General features: G+C 34.4%; 1 protein-coding gene and 1 pseudogene across 2 annotated transcripts; one reads left to right on the top strand and one right to left on the bottom strand.

The window, feature by feature from the left end:
• Positions 1-355: 355 nt before the first annotated feature.
• LOC145263620 (histone H2B, gonadal pseudogene) lies at positions 356-1,294 on the bottom strand (annotated as a pseudogene). The gene has a single exon (XR_013864582.1). The product of XR_013864582.1 is annotated as a histone H2B, gonadal pseudogene (transcript).
• A 217-nt stretch (positions 1,295-1,511) lies between these two features.
• LOC145263619 (histone H2A) lies at positions 1,512-2,117 on the top strand. Its single transcript, XM_080120461.1, has one exon. The coding sequence runs from the start codon at positions 1,596-1,598 to the stop codon at positions 1,971-1,973; it is 378 nt and encodes a 125-aa protein (XP_079976587.1). The 5' UTR covers positions 1,512-1,595; the 3' UTR covers positions 1,974-2,117.
• Positions 2,118-16,203: the final 14,086 nt, after the last annotated feature.

Genomic DNA, 16,203 nt, shown 5'->3' on the forward strand with positions numbered 1-16,203 from the left:
TTGGAAGTAATCATTTTAAAGATGATTGTTACCGTGGAAAGTAAAAAATTACCGCCTTTTTTTTATAATCTTTTTATTGGCTGAAAAAAAAAGAAAAAGACGAAAGTAAAAAAAATAAAGAGGGTGGGGGGAGGCTACTCCCACTTCTAATTTTCTATTGGTTAAAAAATAAATTTGGAAATGTTCAAGTTACCTCCCTTTGTTTTCTAAATATAAGATACCCGTCTTAATTCACACAGTAATATTCTGAATGTGGTGTTTGCCCAAAATTCACCCTCCACCAAAAAAATAAAGAAAAATCCGTATGACGTACGTACCCGTGATGGAGAGAAAATAACATACGCCAAAAATCACATAAATTGATCAAGTAGTTTTATTTTTAAATATGAACATAACATTTTATGGCTAAACGACGATCTACCGACGCCGTTTTTGCAGGACAAGAGAGATAATTCGAAACAATTCAAACATTAGCGAGATTTTAGAAAGCCATTCTTAACACGGTCAGGAGGAATTCAAATTCGATTCAAAAATCATTTTCTTCGTAAAAATAAGATTACTTTATTATTTTACGTGATTTTTGGTGTATGACATTTTATTTCCATGGAGAATGTGTATGTCATGAAGATTTTTAGGGGATGGAGCCTGGACAAGCACCTTTAGCGTTTATTTTAAACATATATCGCATTTTGTTGTAGCAAGAGAAATCTTTCAATATAATTTGGGTGGCCCTTAAAAGGGCCGGAGTGTCAGGAATTGGTCATTTTTTTTTTTTCTTCCGTCTATTTGCTACTCGTGTACTTGGTGACCGCTTTGGTGCCCTCGGATACGGCGTGTTTGGCCAATTCGCCGGGCAGGAGGAGACGGACAGCAGTCTGGACTTCACGGCTCGTAATGGTCGACCTTTTGTTGTAGTGGGCAAGACGGCTTGACTCAGCGGCGATCCTTTCAAACAAATCGTTCACGAAGCTGTTCATGATGGACATCGCCTTGCTGGAGATTCCCGTGTCAGGGTGGACCTGTTTCATAACTTTGTAGATGTAGATCGAATAGCTCTCCTTCCTCCTCTTCTTACGCTTCTTGCCGTCGGCACGGGGGGCCTTAGTTTTACTGGCCTTCTTGGTACCCTTCGCACTGACCTTAGGTGGCATGATTGCTTATAATAAATTAGAGAATAATATATTCGTATTCCACAATTTTGAAGTGTGGAAAACTCGACTGAGTTTGTATTTATATCCGGTCGGGTGGCTCCTGGCGAGCTAGTAGTCGCGCTTGGCGTTACTCTGCTCGATTTTGATTGGCTGAAAAAGATTTTCACATAAGCTCCCCCTTCCTTCCTCATTAAAATAGGCTCCAACGCCAGGAAAACAGTTAGGGCGCCAATGTATTCCTATCGAGCGATCTGATTGGTCAATAAATGGTTATTTCATCAGTTATTACGTCTGTTTGTTGATTTCGAGCGATTTGATTGGTTAATAAATCGTTATTTTTGCAAAATATCTCATCGACAGTTTAGGAGCCACTTGACTCGTATTTAAGCCAAAAATCGTGTTCTTTTCGTAGTGCAGTTATTTGTGAATTACGAAAGTCAAATTATGTCTGGTCGCGGCAAAGGAGGAAAGGTTAAAGGAAAGAGCAAGACCCGTTCGTCTCGGGCTGGACTTCAATTTCCCGTCGGTCGTATTCACCGTCTTTTACGTAAGGGTAACTATGCCCAGCGTGTGGGTGCCGGCGCCCCTGTCTACCTAGCGGCAGTTATGGAATATTTAGCGGCCGAAGTCCTCGAGTTGGCAGGTAATGCGGCCCGCGACAATAAGAAATCGCGAATCATCCCCCGCCATCTTCAACTGGCCATCCGTAATGATGAAGAACTGAATAAACTCTTGTCTGGGGTGACCATTGCCCAGGGTGGCGTCCTGCCGAACATACAAGCTGTCCTTCTCCCTAAAAAGACACAGAAAGCAGCCAAGTAAAATAACTTAAAACAAAAAAAAAAAAAATCCTCCCAACCAAAAAATTCCAAAAATGGCCCTTTTCAGGGCCTCCGACTTTTTCATGAAAGTTTTTGACTTCATTCATTTAACATCAATGCAATTTTTTTTTTTTTTTTTTTTTAATTTGTAAAAAGAAAAATTAACTTTTAAACGAACATTAAATAAATATCTTTTAAAAAAGAAAAAAAATGTATTATTGATTCATTCTACGAGACAGGTGGTTTCTTTTTTTTTTTTTTTTACAACTGTCAACAAAAAGGGGGGGGGTGAAAAGCAAACGGTTGTTACTTGGTTCTCTGATGAATTTTGTTGCGTGCTTTAACTTAATTTAAAGCGTTTGTTTGCTTTAAAACTAAATTAGTCTTAAATCTTCCAACGAATAAAGAATTTCGTTTTTCTTAGATATTAGCCGTTTGGACCCAAGAAAATTAAACAATTTTCTCGTAGGAAAACTTACCGTAGCGGACCTGAACGAGCTTGCCCCCCCCCCACCATAAAATTAATTTACGTTTTTCTCTAGATTATGTCCGATAACAGACTTAACTTAATTATTAGCAGGAAGGAAACTTATTTTAAATTAATTTAATAACTTTTAACGTGGGGGATCACATTTAAATTATAACGTTCTATTAAATTGATACCCCACTTTCCGGTAGTTCTTCGTATAAATGTTAAAAATTATTAAATGAACTTTAAATTTAAAAAAAAAAAATCCTAAAATTAACTTTCTCCGTAGAAAAAAACTAAATCCTTGAAAGGAATTAATTTTACGGTAGGGGCAGGATATTTCAGCCCCCCCCCCTTCCAATACCATTAATAAGGGCTAGTACAACAGCAGTCTTTTCATTGTTTTTACTCTCGAGTGTGTATCCGTTGATATCTTATGTGCGTTTATATAGAGTGATCTCGGTTGATTAACTGTCGTCGGATATATACTCGAGAGTCAAAACAAAGAAAATAACATGCTGTTGTCATAGCTCTAGCTATTAATCATGCGACAATGTAATATGCTACTTTTTTTATTTTATTTTTTTTTATCTAAGATCCAGATGGTTGTAACGAGATAGCCATTTATTTATTTATTTCAACTGATGACTTTGACACTATTGTTATTTCAAATCAAATGTTTCTATCAAAACCTATCCAGGTAACTAATCTTGCCTTTGGTAACATTCATTTCTCATTTATTTATTTATTTTTGTTGGCTTTTGTATATAAAAAAAAATCCCAAAAATATTTAAAATTTTATACATATCTAATATAAATAAATTTGAAGATATATTAATTTTTGCGAATGAATATTCGTTTTTTTTTTTTTTTGTTTTTTTTTTACAACCGGCCCTTGCGTATTATAAAAAGCCCCAACCAACCACTCCATGGTAAGACCGGCTTTCGGAATAAACATCCTCCCCCTAACTTTGAAAGCCGTTCTTAACATGGGGGGGGTGTTTATTCCAAAAGCCGTTCTTAAATGGTGGTTGGGGGGGGTGTTTATACTACGCTAGGGCAGGTCGCAAAAAAAAAAAAAATAGCTAATATTCTTATAGTGAAACGTCAAACGATTGATATTTAAATATATTTTTCAATAAAATGTTTACGAAAATTTTTAATAGATTAAAAATCTTTATGGCAAGTGAGCTACACACCTAAACTCGTTTCATTTCAACCAAAGACTTCGTCTGAAAATGAGCAAATTTTCTGGTGACTACACCTCGTTATGAAGTGTTTTTAAAGGCACTAGGTCTTTTTTCCAAAAGGAAAAAAAAAAAACCCTTCACACACACACATTGTATTTAATTCGGAATCTTAACTTATTGTTCTAAGGGAGCTAACTATGTTTTACTGAAGAAACTAATTTTCTTACAATTCGAATGTTTTAGGAAAACTAATAATATAGTCGAATTTTACTTTTTTTTTTTTTTTTTTTTAATTAATGTTAAAAGTTTGTATAAAGTACTTATCTCCCTTAGAACAAATAAGTTAAGCTTCTGAATTGCACCGGGGGGGGGGGATAAGTATATTGCGAATTTTCTGTGTTGCCACCCTTCAGTAAGATCCTTTTAAATCATTAAAAAACTTTCGTTTCGTTTGAAAGCACAACTAAACCATAATGATTGACTAAACAAATTACTTATCGAAACGTCACTTTTTAAATCTTTTACATTATTTAAAAAAAAAAACTTGTACAGTTTAATCAAGACATTAAAAATTGAAAATATCGAAAAAAAAAAAAAAAAAAAGTACGTATTCGTTATAGAACGAAGTTCTCCGAAAAAAAATTTCACTTAATTTTATCAAGTAGGATTTTTTTTTTTATTTTTTTTTTTTACAGCGAAAAAACAATTTATGATACCGAACAAAAGGTTCGATTTTTAGCAAGAAAAGCTAGTATTAAAGATGGAAAGGGAGTGTCGGCGCTTTAACTGGAGTTATCTCCCCATGGCGTGTTCAACAATGGCTGACTTTAACCCGCTCTCATAAAAACGTGTTTTTCTCCTGTAAAATAAAAACTACTCGATCAAATTAAATGAATTTTTTTTTCGGAGATCTTCAGTCCAAAACAGATACGTACAATATAACCTTTTTTTTTTTTCTCGATATTTTCATGTTTGAATGTCTTAATTAAACTATACAAGTACGAAAAAAAATTCTTTTCTGGTCATTTATTATATGCAGAGTATGAAACGTGTTATTTTTTTTTTTTTTTTTTTTTGTCAAGTTGTTAGGTGAAAGTACAGACTATTTAAAGCTCTCCCATCTTAAGAATTAGTTTCTAAATAACGTTATTTCAGCACCACGTCCGTATTCTGCATAAGTAGCCGTTTTTATTCATGCGCACGAGTGGAGCCCCCTCCCCCCAGTATATTTGGTACTTATGCACTTATGTTACCGTGTTGAAATAATAACGTTATTATTTAGAAAGTCATTATTAACATGGGGAGGGTGTTTAGTAACTATTCTGTACTTTCACGTAACAATTTAATAATAAAAAAGATTTTAAAACTTGAATTTAACTTGAAAATATTAGTTATAAAAATGCATTTTTTTTTTTTTGTCTTTTTCAATTTTGTTGACGGATTATTATCGAGTTATTATACAAGATTAATAATTATAGTATAATTGTTAATCTTTACAAATACTGCTTCCATTCCACTTCCGGTGGCTCCTTCGTTTTAATTAATTTTTACGGTAATGGTACTACTACTACAGTTTATCGCAGAAAATGGGAAGGCCTTTTTTTTTTTTCTTTTTTTTTTTCGGGCACCTGTCGTCAAAATAAGAGGGAGAAATCAGTATTTTAAACTATGACCTAAGCATGGAACAAATAATAAAAAAAAATTAACTCGATAATAATTACTTCCGGAAAGAACTTCGAGGTTAGGGGCCGGCGGGGTGTTCATTCCGAAAGCCGTTCTTAACATAGGGGTGTTTATACTACAATGGGCACGTAGTAATTAGTTCTTTCCGGAACTAATCATTATCTAGTTTATTTATTTGTTATTTATTGCATGTTTTGTTTCGGTCATAGTTTAAAATACTGATTTCTCCCTCTTTTTTGACGACAGGTACCCGAAAAAAATAGGTAAATTTATACAAACACCGTGACAGCGAATTAACCCTAACCCTAACCCTAAACCCTAACCCTAACCCTAAACCCTAACCCTAACGCTGTCACGGTGTTTGTATAATAATACCAAAAAATAGCGTCTCCATTTTCGGCGATAAACTGTAGTAGTAGTAGTAGTAGTACTACTACTACTACGGTCACTTTTTGGGAAAGAAAATAAAAAGCCCCCCCCCTTCTACATATTTATAAGACTTTTCGAAATAACGTTATCACTTGGGGGGGGGGGAGCATTCTAACATGGGAAGTGAAGTGGAAACGGTAATCGTAAAGGTAACCATTAATTATACTTCTCGGATTTTTTTTTTTTTTTTTTGTGAATTGTTGCATGTTGCAGTGGTTTGAAGCATTTTATCATTTCTAAAATTCTGATTACAGTTTACGTTGATAAACATATTGTCAAGTATTTTGTTAGTGCTTATGCACTTATGTTACCGTTTTATGTTTTTTAAAGTATTTTCAAGTTTTGCGATATTTTTTATTATTGTTATTATTAAATTGTTAAGTCGAATGTGTTACCAAACACCCACCTTCCTCACGTTAAGAATGGCTTTCAAAATAACGTTATTATTTTAGTACTGGCGCCCATATGGGAGAGAGCGGTACCGCTCTGTAATTTTTTTATTTTCTTTTTGTTTTCAATTTTTTCAGTGGATTATTATTGAATGGATGCTAGTCTCCAAGATTACCAGAAAATTTTTTTAAAAGTGAATATTTATGGGGAGAGGGTGCTCAGTTACTAAATCGGTCACCCATTTTAGAACCACTCGACGATTTTAGTCCAAATTTCGCCAATTTCGCCTTTTTTTTTTCCGGAAAATGGCGAAATTTGGCCGAAATAAGTCGATGCTTCCAAAGTGTGGGATCGATTCACTAGAACATTATACTGGAAACGAGAACCCCTTAAAAATGTTAAATATTTATTATTTATTTTTATTTTTTTTTTATAATCTGGTAGATTAATGACTGTTCGATAATAATCCGCTGAAAAAAAAAATGTAAGAAAGAGGAAAAAATACAAGGGGGTTACCGCTTCTATACGTGCGCCTTACTCTGTTTTGAATTAATTTGTTTTTCGTACTTGTACAGTTTAATCAAGACATTAAAAAATGAAAATATCGAAAAAAGTTTAAATCCTATGCATCCGTTATGGAACGAAGTTCTCCGAAAAAAAATTCCACTTAATTTGATCGAATATTTTTTTTGCTTAATCGTTTTCGCTAAAATCCATTGAAAACGTACGGTGGTTATATGAGAAAATAAAGCTGCGTACGCATTATTGTTGGGTTTGTGTTACTGTACACATAGATTCGAAAAAGTTGTCAAAAAACAAATATATAACAAATAAATGCTATTAAAGGCAAGATAAGTTACTTTTCTACCAAACTGGATATATTTTTCGTGTTTTTAATCAATGTAACATGTTTATTCAGCTCGAAAACCATTGTTTACCGATGTATTGGAAAATTCAAAATGGCGTCTGACTCCCTCTTTAGCACGGTAAGTTTGGGGAGAAGTGTTATAAATAAAAAAAACTGGATAAAATACTGTGAAAAACTCGCTCAGTATATGTTACCGTGACATAGCTTCACATATATTCGGCGGGTTTTTAATAGTATTTTTTCTAGTTTTTTATTTATAACACCTTTTCCAAAACTTACCGTGTTAAAGAGGGAGTGAGGCGCCATCTTGAATTTTCCAATACATCGGTAAGCACTATGTTTTTCCAGCTGAATAAACATGTTAAATTGAATAAAAACACGAAAATTATATCCAGTTTGGTAGAAAAGTAACTTATCTTGCCTTTGATAACATTTATTTGTTATATATTTGTTTTTTGACAACTTTTTCGAATCTATGTGTACAGTAATACAAACCTTAAATGTTTTTTTTCTTCTGTGTCTTATGTTCTGACTTTTTGATCACCCGTCTGGTCAGCCATATTAGTTATTCATCGTTAATTATTTAGACGAGACATACACATTTAAATCATGATTTTCTCTACTTCAGATGGGTGCAGTAAATAAACTTTTAACTTGAAATGACCCCTAATGTACTAATGTATAACGTAAGACACAGCGAAAAAACAATTCGTTATGATACCGAGCAAATGGTTCGATTTTTAGCAAGAAAAGCTAGTAATAAAGATGGGGAGGGAATGTCGGCGCTTTAACTGGAGTTATCTCCCATGGCATGTTCAACAAATTCCATAATGGCTGACTTCATTAAATGAAATTTTTTTTCTGAGATCTTCAGTCCAAAACGGATACGTACAATATAACCTTTTTTGGGTTTGTATTAGTGTTGTACAGGTACACACAGATTCGAAAAAGTTGTCAAAAAACAAATATATAACAAATAAATGTTATCAAAGGCAAGATAAGTTACTTTTCTGCCAAACTGGATATATTTTTTGTGTTTTATTCAATGTAACATATTTATTCAGCTCGAAAAACATACAGTGCTTACCGATGTATTCGAAAATTCAAGATGGCGTCTCACACCCTCTTTAACACCGTAAGTTTGGAAAAAGGTGTTATAAATAAAAACACTATACAAAATACTATTAAAACCCCGCCGAATATATGTCAACCTATGTCACAGTAACATATATTGAGCGAGTTTTTAACAGTATTTTATCCGGTTTTTTATTTATAACATCTTTTCCCACACTTACCGTGTTAAAGAGAGAATAAGACGCCATCTTGAATGTTCCAATACATCGGTAAGCACTGTATGGTTTTCGAGCTGAATAAACATGTTACATTGAATAAAAACACGAAAAATATATCCAGTTTGGTAGAAAAGTAACTTATCTTGCCTTTAATAATATTTATTTGTTATATATTTGTTTTTTGACAATTTTTTCGAATCTATGTGTACAGTAATACAACCCCCCCTTTTTTTCTCGATATTTTCGTTTGTGAATGTCTTGATTAAACTGTACAAATACTTTTTAAACTGAATTTGAAACTTGGTAGAAATTTTAGTTTTTTTTGTTTTTTTCCTTAAATCTTTCCCATTTCCAAGAAACCGGTTTTCTGTTCGTAAGAAGAACCTGTTTGGAGATAGAATTGATTAAAAAAAACAACAAACAATGATGAAATTTCTCGTTTTGTTAAGTCAAATTATAAATATTTCGCTGCTTGTTAAAATAGTCGACAGACCGATTTTTTTTTCGTTGTCGAGAGTGCCCTCTAAATTCCACAATTTTCACTTTTCATTTTTACTTTTTTTCTGTTAATATTGATTACAAACTTAAGTTTCAGATTATAAAAAAAAATTGAAAAAAATAAAACTTTTCACGTGGAGGTTCAGTTTTCAATTATAACGTTGTACCAAATTGAACACGAACTTTGTGGCCACGATGAATAAATAGATACATGATGATTGCAACGTCTTGTCAGACGAGTGCCACTCCCTCAGGCACTGAAAGTTCATGAGCCGAAAATAACTGCGGCAAAATTCACACGCTCAGGCAGACATGACACTGAAGACGGTCACTAGTATACATACATATATATATATATGCACGCATACATACACATACACGCATACATATAACACACATATGCATACATACATACACAATACATAATATACATACATAAACATACACAAGACGGTCAATGGCATACATACATATATATATATATATATAAATGCAAATATACATATGTACACATATACACATACATATCTGTAAACATACACACACATATACATATAGACATACACAATGCGTAATACACATACATACACACATGCATACATACACATTTACATACGCACACACATGTGCACATATATATATATACACTTACCTACATAAACATACACATACATGAATATGCACATACACATATACATACATACATACACACATGCATATATACACACACATGCATATATACACATACATACAAACAATATATATATATATATATATATATAAACATATACACACATGCATATATACATACATATGCACATAGATATACACACATATACATACACCTGTACATAGACATACATACACCTATACATACATAGACACATATAATGATGGCAGATCAATTATTACATGCTTCCAGCATTTCAGGCCTACATGCGTCACAACTTTTCCATCGCCACATGACCATTTTTTCATAGACAAATGGCTTAGGGAGTATCTATACACAGATGATGTTACAGAGTTTTAGCTTTGTACGATAGCTAAATCTCTCTCCCGATTCAAAATGTTGACATCCAGCAACAAGCAAGAGCAAGATAGCCAACAACAAGTCAAACTGCAGACCAGCTTTATGCGGGTACTGGTCTCCCGCTTTATGTATTTAAAAAAATTTTTTTTTAAATCAGAGATTTGCCTCTCCTAGAGGGGTTGCCTTCACCACGGCTTACGGGAGCCCTCTCGACCCCGCATACACATGACAATAAACACACGCGTACATACAGATGTACGCCAACATACATAAGCATGTACACACACATGCAACCATAATCACGTAGAGGCACACAAATAGGCACATACATACATATGCACATACATACATATGTACACAAACATATACATGTAAAATGCACATGAAGTAACATTCCAAAAGTCATAAATAGTAAGTGATCAGCGGCTGGACCGTTTTTGTCCCTTTTCCTTCCTGATCTTTTTCCTCCTTCCTTCTTTTTTTTTTTAAGTAATGTTTGTTTTAGACTCACACACATGAAGGAACATGATGATGATGATGATGATGATGTTGACGAATTCACACATAATTTTCCAAATAAATCAACGTACGAATCGACGAGAAACAACAATCCAATTGATATGAATTAAAGACGCTGCATAAGTGTGAGTCTAAACTAGATGATGATTGCAACGTCTCTTGTCAGACGAGTGCCACTCCCTCAGACATTTAAAATCCATGACCCCAAATGCCTGAGGGAGTATCTATACAAAGATGATGTTACAGAGTCTTAGCTTTGTACGACAGCTAAGTCTCTCTCTCGGTTCAAAATGTTGAGATCCAGCAACAAGCAAGAGCAAGATAGCCAGCAACAAATTAAACTGCAGACCAGCTTAATGCGGGTACTGGTCTCCCGCTTTATGGTTTTTTAAAAACTAAATAAATACATACATACATACATAGATGAGATTGGGAGATGAGAAAAGGGGTTGGGGGTAAAGAAATCTTCCCTTTTTTTTTTAACCCCTCCGTTCTAACCCCTACCTTCCGGTCACATCACAGAGAGCTGCCATTTTGTTTTCATCGTGGTCACAAAGTCCGTGTTCAATTTAGCACTACGTTATAATTGAAAACTGAATCTCCACGGAAAAAGTTATGAAAAAAAAAAATTTTTTTTCAATTTTTTTTTATAATCTGAAATTTAAGTCTGTAATCGAGGATATTAACTGAAAAAAAAGTAAATAAAAAAAAGTCAAAATTGTGGAATTTAAAGGGGGGGGGGTTACTCTCGACAACGTCCGCCAAATGTCATTTTAAGCAAAACAAAAAACAAAAAAATAGGAAAGAAATATTACGTATTAAGTACGTCGTACTTAATTGTCATCTCGAAATTAGTAATATATCAAAAAATTACGAAAATTCATCGAAATAGAACAATTGCTGTTTTTAGTAAAATAAAGTCTATCGTTGTAGACAGACAACAAATATTGCGGTCATAAATGTTCGTTCAGAGCTTTGTCCACTCTGTGTGAACTCTTCACTGTGTACTTTATAACGTCCGAGGAAAATGCAATTTTACCTAATCTTCAGTAAAAATGACTTAACTATGAATAACTTTCTACTCGATGAATTTTCGTGATTTTTGGATATATTACCATTTTCGACATAATAAATAAATATGTAGCGTTGTTTTTGCTTGAAACGACATATTTAAAAAACAACAAAAAAAAAGAATCGATTTGTTGACTCCATCTTAACAAGCATTAACATTTTCTTAAATAAAACCAAACATTTCTCAGGAGACATTCTACAAAAAAAATCTTTATCAACTTTCTCTTCCACCCTTCTCTCTCTCTCTCTCTCTCTCTCTCTCTTTTATAGATCAAGACATACTTATCAAGAAATCATCTCACCAACGAGACGCCAAAAACTTTAACATTAAGACTCGAATTTTAAAGTAACCCCCCTCCTCCTACCCCCACATATTCCCCTTCCCCTACATGTATCCCTATGCCCTCAGCCACACCAGAAATTAACTTCCCAGATCCCCCCCACAAGTTCCTTAAACTCCAAAACTAAAATATTACCGACATACCAAGCACCCCCTCCCACCTTTTCCCCCTGTTCCCTTCCTTTTTTATCCGCTCTTCTCGCACACCACCCCCCACCCCCAACCTCATTCACTCTTTCACTCTTTCATCCCATAATAACGAACATTTCTGTAAAAGTCTGAGGAAGCTACGGACGGCCAAAAAACGGCTGGGTAGCTGAAACAATAATGTAACTTAACAGAAAGATACGGTAATAAAAAATAAAACGCATATTTGCTCTACAACAGTATTGAGCACTTTTTTCAGTTTTTATTAATTACCATTTCTACTAAATATATATATTATGTACATAGAGGGAGGAACATTTAGTGGTATAGACAATAATACAAAAAATATCACGGTGACATTTATTGGGTAGGTTTATCAGTTTTTCAGTTCAATTTTTTGGTACATGTAATCAAGACATTAAAAAAATGAAAATTTCGAAAAAGATTATATTATACTTATCCGTTATGGAATGAAGTTCTCTGAAAAAAAATTTAACTTAATTTCATCAAGTAGTTTGTTTTTTCGCTGTAAAAAAATAATTGTTATGATACAGAGGAAAAAGTTCGATTTTTAGGAAGAAAAGCTAGTATTAAAGATGGGAGGGAGTGTCAGCGCTTTAACTGGAGTTATCTCCCCGTGGCGTGTTCAAAGAATTCAAAAATGTCTACCTTAAAAACGTGTTTTTCTGCTATAACAAAAAAACTATTCGATCAAACTAAGTGACATGTTTCTTTTCCGTAGATCTTCAGTCCAAAACGTATACGTACAATATAACCGTTTTCTTTTTTCTCAGTATTTTCATTTTTTAACGTCTTGATTAAACTGTACAAGTACTGCAAATTGACATAAATAAAAATAATGTGAAACTTTTAAACACATCTGTATTTATTTATTTTTTTAATATATTTTAAAAATTTACCTAAGATATAAAGATATATAGAGATATAAAAATTTGTATTATGCATTGGATTCTTTGGCGGCCATCTTTGTTACGTGCGTGTGTGCGCGCACCATAAACAAATCTACGCACGTAACAAAGATGCCCGCGAAAGAATACAATGCATAATACAACCTTTTTATATCTCGGTAACTAATTATTTCTGCAAAATTTCAATGCGATTTCCGTATTCAGCATAGTCAGAAACTTTTAAAAGTCGTCATTTAAAAGAAAATTGTGGAGGTGGACCTAATCTAAAAATTTACTCCCGAAACACATAGTTTAGATTACACTGTAATGATTTCCAACATTTCTAACCCGACTGGGCTTTTGTTTACTTATACTGCACATTAGCATGTGTTCTAATAGATGGATTTTCGTAACTTTTGGATATATCACTATTTTCGACATGACAATTAAGTACGTAATATTATTTTTGCTTAAAAACGATATATTTAAAGAATCGATTTGTCGCCTCTGTCAACAAGCACCATCTTTTTTTATTTTTATTTTCTGCTTGTAATTATACAGGGTGACCCCCCAAAAAAAACAAAAGCTAAATGGGAGGCAATCTAGAACATATGCTGTAGAACGGAGAAAAAAAGGCCAAAGACCCTAGTGTTTTCATGTGATGTTTTGAATATACTAAACTAGTTATGACCAAAGTTTCATTTCATTCGGACAAAACACTAAGAAACGGGGCCTGATTAGAGTTGGGGCCCATTTTTTGGGGTCGCCCTGTAAAAAAACGTAGATTAAGATGGTAATTTACTCGATAATTTCACATAATTTTTTATTTAGATACCTACTCTGGCCTGATATCAGATAGTTTTCCTTTTAGTTTATTTTGGACTGCAACCTACAAGCATCCAAAATTTTTTTTTTTTTTTTTTTTTTTTGACTTCAACTGCAACTCAACATTCGCCGTTAAATTGACGACTTTTACACTCTTCGAGTATGCTGAAAACGAATATTACATTAAAATTTGGGGCAGACAACAAGTTTTCTGGATATTAAGACTATTATTATTCTATGCTACTAGCTTATATTTTCACTGGCGGCCATGTTTATTTCTCAACTGGGCATGTACTAATGCACGTGTGTGTTACAACCCCCCCCTCCTCCCCATGTTAAGAATAGCGAACGACACTGGCACTCATTAGGTACTACATTGGGGAAAAAATGTCTTAATATCCAGAAAACTATTTATCTGCCCCAAATTTGAATATGATCTTCGTTTTCAGCATACCTGTCATTTTTGAAGGCGAGTGTTGAGTTGCAGTTAAAGTACAAATTTACCATTTTTTTTTTATCAAATTAAACATTTTGAGGCGGGGGTGTATTTGTGGCTGTTGAAATAATAACATTGAAAATTTTTTTGTTTCGTTTGAGACTAATAAATAAAAATATTCGTTTATTTTCATGAATGAAATTGCATATAATTTTTTGGCGTTTCTACAGAATTGGGACGAGATTTTTGGAAATCATAAAAACTGAATTTCAAATGAAAACAATGGTATCTTGCGTATTCTTCATATTTTTAAGATGATTATATCAAAAAATTAGGAAAATCGATAAGGAAGAAAATTTTTTATTAAAGAAAATAAAAAATAGAATTTGATGAAAACGATTGTAAAACACAGAGTTCAAAAGGGAGGTAATTTTCCCTTTGAATTAAACAAAGATGGTGGCAATTTTTCCTCTGCTGATACGATTAAAGTTGTTTTTTTTAATAATTGTGAGAAATTCCATATATAGTCGCCATCTTTCTTTTGTTCAACCGCCTACGCATTTTAGTGGTCGGCTGTCATTAGTTTAAATTTGAATGTGTCATGTGATTGACTTGGCGCGCTTTTGTATCATGCTTTTCTTTTTCAGTCTACACAGAACTCAGCATTGGGATGGACTCAAAACCCAGCAGCTCCCACTGGAGGGAGCTAAGACAATTCCTTCATGAACACCAAACAGTTGGTGAACGAGGGACCACATCTCTACAAGCAGAGACAACTTATCCTGCTGAAGCTATCCAAATTAAAGATGACATTCTAGAACTGTTCTGTATGTTTATTTACCAAATATTGGATCTTATCTCAATTCTTCTTGAGTCCTAAGTAACTCACATTATGCCTAATTATAGGCGCCAACATTCCTGCTGAGTTTACCATGAACATTCATGGATCCTTCTGAGGAACAATGAACTACCATTCCGACAATAAGAATTCATACTAAAGGCTCCAGGTGTGTGGAGGCAAAACTGGCCACGGTTTTGCAAAAGAACAATACCAGAACCAATAAACTTTCATTGCTGCTTACTTGTGAATAAATTTTGAGTTTGAAAAAATATGGCTTTTGTATTTGTGGATTCGTTTGCTTCTGCCAGGAGGAAATTGGGATGTGAGAAATAATCTATAAATATAAAAGCGAAAATGTATGTATGTATGTATGTACGCTTTTCCTCGATGTCCACAAAAGGCTTGTTTCGGAGAAGCGCTCGCTCGCTTCACAATTTCTTAAAACTTTTTATATCATCTATAAATTGTAATATCTCGCACTTAACCACGGAGTTCGCCTGTCTATTTAATTTTATTGACTTTCAAACGTTAATTATTCGATATTTCCCGCATCAGCATGAGTTACATTCGGTTTTCGGTATAAAAAAAGCAGAACTCGACTCTAATCACAGGCCCAGAGCTATTCCCCCCCCCCCGCTTCGGCGGCATGGGGGGGGACAAGATCAAAGTGTAGTATCTGTTCTGGCAGATACTGCAAGCTATGACTAGCTATGACTAGCAAAGACCAGATGTGGGGGCAACCCCACATGCCTGACCTTTAACCAGCTCCCATTTCCCACCTCTCGGGAGCTGGTCCCCTTTTTCCCTTCCCCTCCCTTCACTCCTCACATTAAAAATTGGCCTTGTGCCTAATTTGCTCGGTGGGGGAGCAAATAAATACCATCTGTTCTGGCAGATGCTGCAAGCAAAGACCAGCTATGACTAGCAAAGACCATATGTGGGGGTAACCCCACATATCTGAACTTGGTCAAGGTAGGGATCACCCTACGACCACAGTTACTATCCAGCTCCCATTTCCCACCTCTCGGGAGCAGGATCCCCCTTTCCCTCCCCCCTTCCCTCCATCTCCACATTAAAAAACGGCCTTGTGCCTAATTTGCTACGTGGGGAAGCAAATAAATACAACAGGCCCAGAGCCAGTGGTCTCTAGAGAGCTAAATGTTTGGTCAATGTCGACTTCTTCATATCACACGATAGCTTTCATTTCGAGACGAGGGAGCGGGTTTTTAAAAACAAACAAACCGATTTATTGACCTCATTAAAAACTGTCGCGCACAAAATGCTAACCGCTGAAT

The sequence above is a fragment of the Euprymna scolopes genome, chromosome 39 (genome assembly GCF_053919585.1).
Source record: "Euprymna scolopes isolate OS-2025 chromosome 39, ASM5391958v1, whole genome shotgun sequence".
NCBI lineage: Eukaryota > Metazoa > Mollusca > Cephalopoda > Sepiida > Sepiolidae > Euprymna > Euprymna scolopes.